At 40.4% G+C, this 14,366-nt stretch overlaps 4 protein-coding genes and 1 non-coding gene across 5 annotated transcripts; 2 read left to right on the top strand and 3 right to left on the bottom strand.

Annotated features, from left to right (window-relative positions):
• The first annotated feature begins 3,163 nt into the window (after positions 1 to 3,163).
• Positions 3,164 to 7,665, top strand: LOC103982843 (lipoyl synthase, mitochondrial). Its single transcript, XM_009399890.3, has 4 exons — positions 3,164 to 3,635; positions 5,647 to 5,858; positions 6,663 to 7,042; positions 7,325 to 7,665. The coding sequence occupies exons 1-4, from the start codon at positions 3,205 to 3,207 to the stop codon at positions 7,448 to 7,450; spliced, it is 1,149 nt and encodes a 382-aa protein (XP_009398165.2). The 5' UTR covers positions 3,164 to 3,204; the 3' UTR covers positions 7,451 to 7,665.
• Positions 7,666 to 8,304: 639 nt separating this feature from the next.
• LOC135608805 (glycine-rich cell wall structural protein-like) lies at positions 8,305 to 8,756 on the top strand. Its single transcript, XM_065101848.1, has 2 exons — positions 8,305 to 8,350; positions 8,410 to 8,756. The coding sequence occupies exons 1-2, from the start codon at positions 8,305 to 8,307 to the stop codon at positions 8,754 to 8,756; spliced, it is 393 nt and encodes a 130-aa protein (XP_064957920.1).
• Positions 8,757 to 8,918: 162 nt separating this feature from the next.
• On the bottom strand, positions 8,919 to 9,311 carry LOC135608804 (non-specific lipid transfer protein GPI-anchored 4-like). Its single transcript, XM_065101847.1, has one exon. The coding sequence runs from the start codon at positions 9,309 to 9,311 to the stop codon at positions 8,919 to 8,921; it is 393 nt and encodes a 130-aa protein (XP_064957919.1).
• A 328-nt stretch (positions 9,312 to 9,639) lies between these two features.
• Positions 9,640 to 9,729, bottom strand: TRNAY-GUA (transfer RNA tyrosine (anticodon GUA)). The gene is given in 2 exon segments: positions 9,640 to 9,675; positions 9,693 to 9,729. It is a non-coding gene; the product is annotated as a tRNA-Tyr (tRNA).
• Positions 9,730 to 9,942: 213 nt separating this feature from the next.
• Positions 9,943 to 13,516, bottom strand: LOC135610967 (uncharacterized oxidoreductase At4g09670-like). The gene is made up of 2 exons (XM_065106108.1): positions 12,888 to 13,516; positions 9,943 to 10,715 (listed from the first exon to the last, which is right to left on the bottom strand). The coding sequence occupies exons 1-2, from the start codon at positions 13,365 to 13,367 to the stop codon at positions 10,095 to 10,097; spliced, it is 1,101 nt and encodes a 366-aa protein (XP_064962180.1). The 5' UTR covers positions 13,368 to 13,516; the 3' UTR covers positions 9,943 to 10,094.
• Between the last annotated feature and the right edge of the window lie 850 nt (positions 13,517 to 14,366).

The raw sequence follows: 14,366 nt of genomic DNA, 5'->3' as shown, positions 1-14,366 counted from the left end.
AGGATGTGGAAAGTTAGGTTAAGTCTCGGTCCATTACTTACAGTGATTGACGCGTATGTGTGTGTGTGTGTGCAACTTCTGCCGAAGGTTGATTCTTAATCATTTTTTCCAGTCTCAACTCAGAAAGGGAGACTGCCGACGTGCTGTCAAGTTCTTCGCTGAGTTACACTTGGTGTTGAGTCCACTGATGCAAGTTTCTGCATGCAGCATTCACCCACCACAAAATTTATGTTGGGATGAGATCGATTTCTTCATCGATAGGCATATGACTTTAACCTAATGTTGCTACCGATGCCAAGCTCTGCGTGAAACCAGCCATCTCTAAACTCTCTCCTTCCACTCTGAATGCGGAAACTATCTGAATGCCTTGGTTCATCATTGTACATGGTTGCTTGTGCTTACCTAACCCTCACAAAACTCACAAGTGATGTTTCTACATGATCTTTTCGCTTATTTCCTGCAACATATTGACTATCTACTGTGTTTTGTGATAAATATTTTGGCATAATATTGATCACAAGCTATGCAGTGGTACTTGATTTCAGAATAACACTACGTCTCCTTTCTGGTGGTATCAGTGATCTTAATCTAGCTGCACCTGTAATGTGATCATGACCTAACAATTTAAAGGCAATAAGATCATGATATTACGTTGAGATCATGGATTCTCTGGACCACTTATGAACAACTTAATTCTCTTCATATTTCTCTCAAAAGCATCCTATAAATTCTTCCATGAGAAACATATCAATGGGAGCATGTTCCATGGCTTTATTGATGCTTATTTCCTTTAGCAAGTTCTAGACTCTATCTTCCTGCATAGGTAATTACTAGTGCATGATATGAAGGGAAGAGAAGCATCTGTGTAACTTGAAGCCTGTCATCCATTTCTGAATCAAGCTCTCGGACAAGATTCACCATCTTGAATGCCTTATTCTCAAGTCACTTGCTTTGAGAACTTCAATGTCTGTTTTTTATTTGCACTTGGATTCTGAGAACCAACTTGTATGACACCAGCTGATGAAACTATTCCTACTTGTAACCAGAACTCAGACAAAGTTAATGATCTTGAAATGCTTGATCCAAAATGATTTCCTTGTTGGTGAACCAAGTTTCATGTTTTAGAAAACATATCCTAATTAAACAACTAGTGATAGAGCTATAGAGCGTTGTGATTGTCAAAACTAGCGCGCATCTCACCTTTTTCGGTCTTCAAGAATATTAAATAAAGATCATTCGAAGAAGGCTGTATAAAAGTAGTCAAAGTATATATAGCTTTGGTCAAAAGTACTTCAAGTTTGTTATGTATTGACTAATCGTAGACACCAGATCTAAATTCCCACTAATGATTAAGCTAATGAATTAGAATCTAGCAAAAGATTAGTTCTAAATCCAAACAAGATCTTTCTTCTTCCTGGCGGTCCATGGAATCTTCTTCTGCATCATTGCTCTATGCTTCCATTCAAGTGTCCAATATGCGAGACTAAGAGTAATGCAATGAAGAGGAGTCTACAGGAAACCTCCTACAATTGTTCAAGTCATGATTACATGGATTCCTCTTCCTTTAACACTTACTGTAAGCATATCTAAGATGGTGAATAAGGCAGTAAGGTGATCATAGAAAGCAAAGTGTCATTTGATTCTACATGTTTTTGATGAGAAAGTAGTGGTACTTGATTCTCATCAAAGCAGCACAACTAGTCGTCCTGCTTTGAATCTTTTGACAGAAAAAACTTATGAATTCACGAGCCATGCAAGTTAAAATCTTGACATTTCCACAAGGAACTCAGTGCTCGGAAACAAGGTCTGTTTAGGTTCTATATTCCCATGCTTAGTTGTGCTCATTCCACCATCAAATCTGATTTAGGGTTTTGATTCTTCATGGCTTTATTTCCCTTTCTCGTTCTTATGAATTCACATGTCAGCTGGGGACTACCTCGTGATGTTTTGATGACAAGAGCATCAAAAGGATGACTTTATTCGATTTGGTGATGGAAAGAACAGCCATTTTTGACAGTCAGAAGCTTCAGAGTCAGCAATGGAGATCTTGAAATGGTGCAGAAGGAATTAGTTTGCATTAGAAAAGAAAAGGCATAAAAAGGGCGGTTTTCGCGTTGCTTATTGCTCAAGCTCAGAATATATCAGTATTATAGATGTAGAAGAAATCTAATTCTGACCTTTTGTGTGACTTGAGTGTAATTCGAAGCCTTTGCATCAGTGTTTTGCATCTTATTCTTCTAATTCCTGATGCAATAATTTTCACATGCTTAAGAACATGGAGGAGTTGAAGTTTCCAAGAAAATTAAGATGCTCAAGTCAGGTCAAAAGCATCCATGGTGATAATGCAATCAGAGGTGCAAGAGATATGATCGGTTTACAGATCTTATTGAGGAGTCTAAGTACATATTTAACACATCAAAATTCTTTCTGCAAAGAAAGACATGAAAAAGAAAATGACAGCAAAAAAGTATCATCTCAAGTGATAACACTTCTTCCATTGTTCAAACACTTGGATGCCAAAACCTACTTTTTAGGAAATAAGATTTGGTCCCTAAATTTGCTCATGCTTTGTGGATATGACAATTGTTTCACGTCATCATGGCTCCAAATGGGCTGGGCTTTTAGGTGCATGTATGATGAGAATATGTGGACTGGGCTGTGTGTGTGTGTGTCTCTCTCTCTCTCTATCTATATATATATATATATATATATATATATATATATATATATATATATATAATTCTATGCATTTACTTTATAATAAGTTATCATTTCTCAGATGTACCTTAAGATAACAATTGGCACAAGGCGGAACAGATTAACACAATAAGTGTGTCATTAGTGACATAACCAAGTTGGATTACTTTAGTTTGAAGAAGGTTTGGACATTGACCCTCTCCAACCCACCCTTTAAAATCGCCTTTTTTGAACTTCAAGTTGAAGTAATTAATTAGTAATAAAAAAACTTAGTTGTAGAATATGAAAGGCATTAAGTGTTCTAAAATAAATGTAAATTAGTGTCGGTAAAAAAATGTCATGCACAAATCTACCGTTTGTAGCGGTAACGACAAAGGTTATAACGGGAGTTGTATCGGATATACGATGCCGGTCTCATATAACGACCGTTACGCCTCGTGATACAATAACATCCATTCCCATTTGGCGAACGCGATCCGGTTTTGGGAGTGCGAGAGGGGCGACGCGATGCAGCGGTCTCGCCTCCTCCTCTTCGGCAACATCGCCGCCCGATCCTTCTCCGGCATCCGGCCTCTCTCCTCCGCCGCTGCCGAGCCTCCGGTACAGACCGTACGCTCCTTGCAGCCGCCCCCCGCCCGGACGCTCGCCGACCTCCGCCGGCGCCTCGCCGAGGAGGCACCCGCCCTTGCCGACTTCGTCTACTCCGTGGAGGTCGGGACCAAGAAGCGGCCTCTCCCCAAGCCCAAGTGGATGAAGGAGACCATCCCCGGGGGCGCCAAGTACGCCGCAATCAAGGCTAAGCTCCGGGAGCTCAAGCTCCACACGGTGTGCGAGGAGGCCAGGTGCCCAAACCTCGGTGAGTGCTGGTCCGGCGGCGAGACCGGCACTGCCACTGCCACCATCATGATCCTCGGGGATACTTGTACTCGCGGATGCAGGTCGGATTCTATGCGATTTATTTCCCCCTGTTTTTGCGTCATCTTCTCCGCATTCAAAATTGTTCTTTTCGTCAAAAGAAAACAATTAGTGGTGTCTTCCTGTCAATTCAAAGATAGGTAGTGAAGAAATTAATTTGTGATGATACTTAATAAGATTGTGGAGATTCCCTTGTCCTAACACCAGGTTTCGTTTTGGATCAAAAACTGACAATTATGATATGGCAATTATTGACTTGGTGGTTCTTTAATTCTTTTCGTTTTTGTGACCATTTGGTGATTGGTTATGCCAAGCTTTAAGAAGTTTAGATCAAATCTGTCAATTAGGTTTTAACAGTGAGAGCTGAGATGCAACATTCAGCTTAAAGCATGATTTTGTGTTAATAATGTTTGGAAAACAGCGTGCCAGTTCACAAAGCTCTGGACAATAAGTGATCTGGGCATGATCAAATGTTCATAGCCTTATCTCCACCAAACAGAAACGTCGTAGTATCTGATAAATTACCCTAAAACTGAAGGAAATATTTAGAGAGTAGAGGGTCACAATATTGCCTAAAATTTATGGAGTCATTCGTAGTAGTACATTTCTAAAATGTGGAGAATAAAAATTGAGTTATCAATTAGATTATGTTTATTGGCTTTGTTTCTAGATATTGGAGAAGCTTACAGAACTGTTGAGGCATAATTAGTTGATTAGTCTAGGTGTACTGAATCAAAGTTGACAAGAACAGAATTAATTTCGAGACTGGATGTGGTCTTTGGGATCATCATCACACTGAATCAGGTGACCTGATTGAATTTTTGTATCAGAATCTGTCAAAAATGGTTTAGATGTTGAAAAGAATTAAAATAAATTGGGAAGTTTCTGGAGGAAAAATTATTAAATGCACAAGAAAACCAGGAAAAAGAGAAGCCACAAATTCAAGGTAAAGATTATTGCAAGGAAAGTAAAACATTAACTTATACAATTTTTGCGTTTACATGCAAAAGGGTCAAATCATTATGCATTTGACATTAATAAACAAGAACAATGAAACATAACATGCCTACAAGCAAAGAGTTGAGATATGTGGCTTATGTCAGGTGGTATTGTAATCGGATGCAAAATATTGGAGGGGAAATTTACATTGTGGAGAACCTATAGGACCACAAAAGCCAATTCCAAGTTAGTATCTGTAAGTGGTACTTGACAATGCAAGTGGAACCTTTGGAGAAGAATTATTGACGATTTTCTGCCCAATTTTAGCTACTTATATGTCTGTCAGTTTTGGTTTGAATTCAATATATCTATTAGTTTGTTGGATTAGATCAGTCTTATGGTTCACTTTGGTTCAAGTTTGGTTTATACTATCCAATATATCTATAAATTGAATGGCCGTTTCATAAATTAACAGCATAATGATTGGTCTAAGTATTCAACGCAACTGTTTTTTATGGACCTATTGGATATCCAGGTCAGAGAATCAGAAAGAAAAATACTTAGAAATCAAAGATGTAATTGAGGAGTCTGTAGCTTGTTATCCGTTACCATTGTAACATTCATTGTAATTTGATCAACATTTGATATCCCTCATAAAGTTACCTTTGCATATAAATATTTGATGTTTCTTTGATGGTTCAAAGGTGCAACACTACTCCATGGCATTTTTGTGGAGTATAACTTTAATTACCAAATAAGTCTCTCACCATATCCTTTTCAGCAATGTTAATGGCGAGTTCAATGCCGTGTAACACCTTATTAAGTCATGTTAATGGTTATTGATGTGAAATTCATTAATGACTTTGGAAACTGGATATAACTTGTGGAAAATCTTGTTTTCATTTCAATGTAGTTAGTTTGTGTTTATGCTTAACTTCAATGAAGTTTGATCGTGTTGTTATCTGTCTCCTTGTTGCCATTCTTAACTAAAATGCAGTATGGATGAGTTTTTGATCAGGAAGTTGCAATCGTCTCTATATCAATGTATTTCCTCCCTTAAACAAGGGTTAATGTTATGACCTCTTGCCTCTTCAGATTCTGTAATGTAAAAACATCACGCACTCCTCCTCCTCCAGACCCAAATGAACCTTCTAATGTTGCTGAAGCAATTGCCTCATGGGGTTTGGATTATGTGGTGATTACTAGTGTTGATCGTGATGACTTGCCTGATCAGGGGAGCAGCCATTTTACTGAAACTGTGCAAAAGTTGAAGGCATTGAAACCTGAAATGCTGATAGAAGCACTAGGTATTATTTATACTGTTCAGTGTTTGCCATGCTTTTTTTTCTAGTTTTGTTTGTTCTTGTTTATTTAGATTTCTTCCAATATCAGACGTGTGGGCATCTAGTAAGAGTATGGCATTTCTTTTTCTGTCATTGATTAGAAAACTTATAACAGAACAACCCAAGCTTTATCACCTGTCCCAATTCGAGTTTGGAGAGGAGAGGGCTAGTCAAGATCTTGCACTAAGTTCTAGTGGACACAGGTTTATATTTCTCAGATTTGTAATAACTTTAGATATATTTTCATCAGTAATATTTAGTTGATGTTTTACAGAGTTCCTAAGTCAAATTTTGATCATGTTTGGTGTTTAAGAGTCATGATATGATTATAATACAGATTAGGTAATTTCTTTAGCTCTTGGGAGCCATATTTGGAAAATTCTAGAGGTTTTTTTCTGTATAAATGATTCCTTGTTACGAGGGATGTCAACAGAATTACAAGTGGGTGGGAATATGATGATTAATGCCAGAGATAAGATTCGCAGGAAAGTGTCCTATATTTCAGAATTTTATTGGTGCAGTTTGTTATTATGCATTTACTCATGAAAATTATTTTCAAATTTATACTGAATTTTGGCCTGTAGGATATGCAAACTATGTACTAGTACTCAATTTTGGTAGGGTGTGAATATATAAATTGACTGCATTTGTTTTTTTATCTCTTGGCTCTTATAACTGATCTGATTACTGAATCCTTGATTTTCTATTTGGTAGCTCCTTGGAATTCCTGAAGCCTTAAATTTGTTATTTGCATTAATGACTATGCAGTTCCTGATTTTCGTGGAGATCCCGGCTGCGTGGAGAAAGTTGCAAAATCTGGTTTAGATGTGTTTGCTCACAACATTGAGACAGTTGAAGAGCTGCAGAGCATGGTCCGAGATCACCGTGCTAACTTCAAACAATCAATTGACGTCCTTAAATTGGCAAAAGAGCATGCTCCCGCTGGCACTCTTACAAAGACGTCAATTATGTTGGGTTGTGGTGAGACACCTGACCAGGTAATCAGCACAATGGAGAAGGTGAGGGCGGCAGGAGTTGATGTTATGACATTTGGTCAGTATATGAGACCATCAAAAAGGCATATGCCAGTCTCTGAGTATGTTACACCAGAAGCTTTCGAGAAGTATCGATCTCTTGGAATGGAAATGGTACTACCTTGAAACATATATATCTCCCTTTTTCTCAGATCATATTAACTTAATAACCATTGGTAAAGATAGCTTGCCCTATTAATTCTTCGACAAGATGGTAGTCCTCTTTATCTTGCTAGATTCTCCTTGTTCTTCTAGTATATCATTTTTTTGTCTAGATCAACCTAGAGATTTTAAGGATAATGTTGAAAAATACTTGTCTTAGCCATAATGTCTCCACTTATCGAAGTTACACGATGAACTTACATACAGTACTGATGTGGTATGATGCTTTGGCAGGGATTCCGGTATGTTGCGTCTGGTCCTATGGTCCGATCATCATATAAAGCCGGTGAATTTTACATCAAGTCGATGATCGAAGCTGATCGAGCTACGGCTTCCTCCACACCAAGTGATGGATCTTGAATCACAATAACATTCCACACCTGTTATCACAAAATTGAATTCCATTTTCTCTTGGCTATAAACACCATAGCTTCTATTGAAGTGCATTGTTAACATTGTTGCTGCACTTGGTTGTTGAGCAGATGCCAAACTTTGATCTCTGTAACTTCGATAATGGTTTATACTGATGTATTTTGTTGTATGTGGAAATAATACAGTGAATCTTTCTTCCTGAACTAGCACTAGTAATATGATTCTCTATCCAATCCATCGTTCGTTGACGCAATATATGCCCCCATTGTGATGTCTGGTTGATTCAGAACTGGAAATTTTCCCATTCTTCCGAACCCATATATAGAAGAAAAAGCATGAACTCGAGGCACTGAGACCAGAGATCTGTTTTAGGTTATGGGAGGGAGAATGATGATTCCGAAGCAACTAAGATCAGGATATATCACTATTTATAAGCCTGATTAATCACCAATAATAAACCATATTTTTATTAGTGATTGGCTCACTGATTTAGATTATTCCTATTACCATAACATCCATACAGAAATGCAAACAGAATAGGATGCAATATGATGCCAAATTAACGCATTAATTTTATAGTGAGAGAAAATGAGCCCAAATAAGACTCAAGCCAATCATCTACAGAAACGAATTTAATAGAACTCCACAAAACCATCTATGCTGTGAGCTTATTGCTGCAGTAAATAAGCTGGGAATTATGAGAACGTAGCGGCAGTATGAGATATACCACCTCACCTACCAAAACCATGACACACTGCATAAAGATCACAAGCAAACCAAGACACTAGCGAACGCAACGAAGAGTCCTACGGCCGACGTCGCAAGCTTTAATGCGTCGGACGATGTGGGAGCTGCAGCAGGCGCCGTCTCCGGCGGATGACCAGGAGAGTACGGTGATAAAGATGGTGCAGTTGCCCGTGATGGTGGCGCTGCAACCGATGGCGTAGGTGGATTCGACGGTGGCGCTGAAATTGAACCCGGCGGAGGATTCGTCGGTGGCGCTGCACCTGAGCCTAATGGCGGTTTAGAAGGCGGCGCTGCAGTTGAAACTGACGGCGGATTCGACGGCGGCTCCGGAATTGGAGTCACTGGGGGATTGGATGGTGGTGTTGAGATTGAAGACGAAGGCGGATTCGCGGGTGGCGATGAAACCGAAGCTGGCGGGGGAGTTGGTGGCGGATGTGCGACCGGAGGAGGAGAACGTCGTGGCACAGGGGATGCTGATGGCTCCGGAGATGCCTTCGGCGGTAGTGCTGCATTGCATGGACAGGTGTCAGGTTTCTGCTATCCATGAATCACAAACATATCATAATTCTATAGGACGTGTAATCTAAAGGAAGATCTACGGAACATATCATGTCAAGGAACACACACCAAACCATGATCTAACGAGACACTTACACGAACGTTCGCGGGCAGCACTTACTGAGGCTGCAAGCGCAAACAACACAAAGGTTCAGGAAGGGAAAGAAGGAGAGTGTTCAGAGATGTCATCAGAGGAAGGGGAGGTCGTCGAGGTACCATTGCAATGAAGGGCTCCATTGGGAAGGTGGCAGAGACTGGGGAGGCGGGAAACGCGACTGGCGTTCACAGGCACGCCCAGGGAGGACGGCTTGACGACGTCACAGAAGCACTCGGGTGCGACGAGGTAGATGCTGTGGGCAACGAAGCAGCAGGTCCTGCCGGGACGAAGGGTTCGGTTGCCCATGTGCAGGTACGGCCGGCAGAACTTGATGTTTGTTTCAGCAAACGTGCAGCTGGTGGACGAGTGACCGTGCGACGCCATGTCGGCGGAGGCGATCGAGAGCCAGAAGGTCATGGCTGCTACGAAGAAGCGTAGCCTGGCCATTGTAGGAGGAGGAGATGAGGAGAAGTGGCGTTGGGGGAATGAGACGTGGGGTGGAGGTATATAGGAATAAGTAGGGGCGATGCGGCGACACGTGAAGATTTGAGACAAGCGTGCTGTTGAGGATGCGGGCGGATTGCTCTTCTCTCAGCTCTATCAACTCTTATCTCATCTAACGATGCTGTTTTTGGTTCTTCGACTTCTTAGCCTACAAATAATGTTCATAAGAATGATTATATTACAGTATTTGCGTCATAAAAATAAATCAAAATACAACAAAGAATTATATCATATTATCTGCGTCATAAAAATATTTAAAAAAAAGAAAAATTCCGACCTGCCGGATTCGAACCAGCGACCTAAGGATATCTGTCAGTACTCCAACTACAGTCCTCCGCTCTACCAACTGAGCTAAGGTCGGTTGTTGTCAATGTAGATTGTAGACTATACTTAAAATAAGGTATCCATACTGCAGCTGTCAAGAACATGAGGTGATGATGATGAAGGAACAAGGGAAAGCAGGTGAATCCATCGACTATTTTATAGGGTTTGACTTCTCGAGCTGCATACGGGATGCCAACGTGCATGAACAAGATTCATCTTCTTCGTTCATTACCTCATGAACTGCAACAAGTTACAAATCCAGTTCGTTGCATTTTATTCTTAATATTATCAGAAAAGTTCGTCAAAGATAACATCATCAAACAGCAGTCTTACAGCGTAACACTATTCGAAACGAGCCAAGCATTCCGTGATACTCCATGAGGTGACTCGAGGGACCGTCCATCATCCAACAATGTCTACAGGTCTGTATCCCTGATCGATCGAGGCTTTCACCGCGTCCAGAACCAGCTGCGTCTTCTTACTGATGGTAGGCCATTTGTCATCTGGCTTCCCAGTAGAATCTCTGATACTTCCTGCCAACCTTGAGAACTCCTGTACCATAAGAGCCTCCTGTGGTAGACTAGCCGTGACGATATGCGTGCTGGGAAGAGGTTGCCATCCGGTTACCAATTCGTTGAAGAACAACCCTGAACCAAATGTAAATGGAGCTTTCTCCTCCTCGAACGGAATCACAAAGTCACTGAGACGAAGGGATCCATGTGTCCCCCCAACTATGAGTTCCATCATCATATTAGCCATGAAAGAGCACTGGAAGGTTGCCACCTTGCCGTCTTCCCAGAGAAGAGATGATCCACACGAGAGAATGACACCAGCTTCATTCTTCACTGTACCTTGGAGTGCAATTGCTTTTGTTGGCAGTTCATAATCCGCAGCCCACAGGATAGAGCGAATGCAGTACCACCCAACATCACCGAGAGCCCCGAGTGCATCGAGATCGGGCTTCACACGGATGTCATTCTGAAGGAAAGCAGGGTTTCCAGAAAACGAGAAACAGCTATGAATCTGCCATTGCAACCCACACAAGAGTTAGATCCATGGTCATAATAAAATCTCTTAATAATAATAGCAGCATGTACAGAACATAAACAGGCATGTCCGAGTTGCTGGCAGATTCATCTATTTGCAGAAAGGAACATCACATGCTATAACTCATCAGCAGACTCATCTTCCCCTCCAAGAAAAAAGCCCTTATTGACTTGTTTCACAATTTTTTTTCCACATGACAGATAATTAAAGTAGTTCGTAGTTCAGGATTGGTACGGAGCCCCATATAACCTAGCATTTTATTTAGCGAACACGAGCCACTCACAATATACAAACACGAACATCTCAACACACCATGATAAGAAGCATGCATAGGATAGATGAATAATATGAAATTGAACTGCAATCATCTTTCCAGAAGATCAAACAAGAGAAATATCTACAAAATTGTTTTGTGATTATAACTATAGTTGAAGCAATTACCATTAGATAGCTTTGAAAATATGATGGGAGGGATTAAGAGTACATGGGCTTAAAAGCGGCATATAACAATGCTATCATGCAAAAACCAGGCAACCTAGATGTCTCTTCTTCAGCCCTGATACCAACCAAAAGGGTGTCAAAAGATCACATTCCAACCTATTTGGGCTGGTCTAAATCCTGATAGAGCTGGTTAAATGAGTCAAAGGAGCCAAAAGCATGGTTGAGGACATCCCAAGCACTCGAGCAACCAAGAGGAAGACCTGAAGGTTGAGAGTGTTACTTTAGACATCGGGCTAAGTTAGGAAGAGTAAAAGGAATCATTGCTCTATGAAAGAAAGAAATGTGAAAATATATACATATATATGTATTTATGTATATGAAAGAATTTAGCAGGGCATAGATAACATTTAGATATGGAAATTATCTCTCTTTTTGGATATGTATTACACTAAACATAAGGGGTGCTCCATCAAAAGATAATCCTAGGATCCAATAATTATCAAAGAAAGAACCAAAGCAGAACATCGCCCTTTTAATCCTAATAGTCAATGCTTAACACTTTTAATCTTGAATAGGTGATTCTAATTATTTCGGGTGAAAAACTAGCATCTATCATAATACCATTATCGGATCTGTAATAATTTTAGCCTCATCTCTGAACTCCCATAGTCCTACATACCAAAATCCAGAGGCCTGTGAGCCCACTAACTTTAAGTCGATAGATCTGGAGATCAATGTAATCAGTTGATGAGATATCGAGAAATGGATCATCTTCCATTAGTAAAGTTCTCAGATTACCAGGAACAGAACAGTAGAAGACTTCAATACTAGACCCATTGCCTTGGGCCATGTAAAATATAGATTGCTAAACATACTCTCTATTGTTAGGTTTGTTCTGATCACTTTGCTTTGTCCACACAATATAAGTTTCAGTTTCTTTTAGGGTGAGGGGAATGCTAGGAATTAACTTAGTGAAGTCCTTGCCCCACAACTTCCAATGAGGCCCATATGCTTATGAATTGCCTCTTCCATCGGCAGAAATTGGATAGTCAGGAACCTTTTGTGCCAAAGACTGTAACTTACCAAAATGGGATTTCAGCAGATGCACACAATTGTTCATCTGACAAGTAAAGATCAAATAGGACCCCTTATCAAAAGCACCATATTTCTTTATTCATTTCATGACGATTCTCTTTGAAAGCTTTTGAAGTTGCAATTATTGAGTGTAGCATGTGGATGTAACTTGATCTGTAGTGCTTGTGAAGGGTCCTACAGCTGTGGATAACAGTTGGTGAGAAAAAATACATACTAGCTATGATGATCGGTCACCATCACTGAAACCATTTTCCGACACCCGACAGAGGCCCAAATTGACATTTTTTCCTAACAAAAAGCAGAAAATACCAGCCTAGGCAACATCAATCGGGAGAACGATCGATCCAATTAATTATAACTAGTATGTGCCATATGGAATCAAAGAATCTTTTCTTCAGCAAACAAGAAAAAGTCGAACAAAGGAATAGAAATCCACATAGACAAATGGAACAGTCCTAAGATAAACAAGCATTCGCCATCCATGAACTACTGGCATGATGCATCAGGATTATAACCAATTTAAAAGCATCGGCAAAAAAAGACTGTTTTTTGGGGATGAATAAAGATGAAAACGATCGATTGCACGATGTCTAAGCAAAGCTAGGGATTTACCGTCTTTAGCTGTCCAAAACGAGCCGAATCGGACAACAGCTCCCGCATCTTGGCGGTCCGGGGGTGGTGCATCCACATGGTGCTGTCCATGAACTGCACGCCGTGGGAGCGGCAGGCGCCGAGGATCCGGTCGAGTTCGGCGGCGCAGAGCGCGGTGGGCTTCTCCAGCAGCAGGTGCTTGCCGCGCTCGGCGGCGGCGACGGCCCATCGGAGGTGGAGGCTGGTGGGAAGAGGGACGTAGACGGCGTCGACGCCGGGGTCTTCGAGAACAGCCTCGTAGGAGCCGAAGGCGCGGACGGCGTCGGCGTCGAGTCCGTTGTCGGCGATAAAGCGGCGGGCCTTGTCGAGGGAGCGGCTACCGACGGCGACGATGACGGCATTAGGGGCCAGCCCGATTGCGCGGGCGACCTTGCGTGCGATCTCCGCACACCCCAAGATGCCGAACCGGATCGGGTTGCTCTTCGTCGTCTCCGCCGCCATATCTCACTCTATTTCTCCGAGGAAATGTCTTAGTACGACACACGTACATACATATGTAACAGATATGTTCAGCACACTACATACTTGTTCACAACGTTTAAGCAGTAATTAATTACCTAGAGAGAGAGAAAGAGAGAGAGAGAGAGAGAGAGAGAGCACCATGTGAACATATAAAATTATCCTATATATCAATTATGTTGATTGATGATTTGAAGTAATTAAAAGAAATGCACACAAAATTCATTCCACTTGACATCTATGCCGATCAACATCACCATTATTTCGGGGTACGCTCATGAGAAGACACCGTTACGAGTGGCTATCGCTTGGCGTACTAAAGCAACTCCGCCACAACCGACAAAGATGCCTACCACGGCGGTTCCGGAACCACTGGTTCGGTTCCGGGACCGTCCGGCTTCTCTAAATATCCAAAATCGAACCGTTCAGATTGATCCTAAAACGAAAATCAGAACCGTTAGTTTTATCTTCGATTTTGATTTGGTTTAAAGTGTTAATTTTTATTATTTTAAAGTAAAAATATTTTAATTTATTTTTTTATTTTTAAAAAGATGTATAATTATAATTTTTAAAAATATAAATTATAATTATAAAATTTTTAATCATACTAAATTATAAAAGGTTTAATTGATTTTAAACCTAAGAATTTAACCACTAAATCATTGATCATATTTATGTTTTATGTTTTATTTTGATCATATTTATTTGATTTAAAATCAAAATGATCTGTTTTAATTTTTAAAAATCAAGAATCGAAATAAAAATCGAAGCACCCCGAGTCAGATTCCATTTCGATTTAGAGCTAATAAATTATTGAATCAATTTGGTTTCAATTTCAATTCGATTTAGTTTTGATTTGAATAGAGTCATGATCAAAGTTAATTTATATTAAAATAACATAAATGATTTTTGCAATGGTCTTTACATCATTCAATTGTTTACTCTCGACTTTCACTATTTAATGTTGAATGAATTGTATCA

This window comes from Musa acuminata, chromosome BXJ2-4, assembly GCF_036884655.1.
Source record: "Musa acuminata AAA Group cultivar baxijiao chromosome BXJ2-4, Cavendish_Baxijiao_AAA, whole genome shotgun sequence".
NCBI lineage: Eukaryota > Viridiplantae > Streptophyta > Magnoliopsida > Zingiberales > Musaceae > Musa > Musa acuminata.
The sequence above is the reverse complement of the archived record's forward strand: the minus strand, read 5'-3'. Positions and strand labels throughout refer to the sequence as shown.

Excerpts from the sequence above, each read along its gene's own strand:
- LOC103982843 (XM_009399890.3), top strand. The coding sequence starts at position 3,205 with ATGCAGCGGTCTCGCCTCCTCCTCTTCGGCAACATCGCCGCCCGATCC. Across the intron at positions 3,636-5,646 it reads ACTTGTACTCGCGGATGCAG|ATTCTGTAATGTAAAAACAT; the intron begins GTCGGATTCTAT and ends TTGCCTCTTCAG. Across the intron at positions 5,859-6,662 it reads AATGCTGATAGAAGCACTAG|TTCCTGATTTTCGTGGAGAT; the intron begins GTATTATTTATA and ends ATGACTATGCAG.
- LOC135608805 (XM_065101848.1), top strand. The coding sequence starts at position 8,305 with ATGTGGGAGCTGCAGCAGGCGCCGTCTCCGGCGGATGACCAGGAGA. Across the intron at positions 8,351-8,409 it reads TCCGGCGGATGACCAGGAGA|GTGGATTCGACGGTGGCGCT; the intron begins GTACGGTGATAA and ends CCGATGGCGTAG.
- LOC135608804 (XM_065101847.1), bottom strand. The coding sequence starts at position 9,311 with ATGGCCAGGCTACGCTTCTTCGTAGCAGCCATGACCTTCTGGCTCTCG.
- LOC135610967 (XM_065106108.1), bottom strand. The coding sequence starts at position 13,367 with ATGGCGGCGGAGACGACGAAGAGCAACCCGATCCGGTTCGGCATCTTG. Across the intron at positions 10,716-12,887 it reads GTTTTGGACAGCTAAAGACG|ATTCATAGCTGTTTCTCGTT; the intron begins GTAAATCCCTAG and ends TTGCAATGGCAG.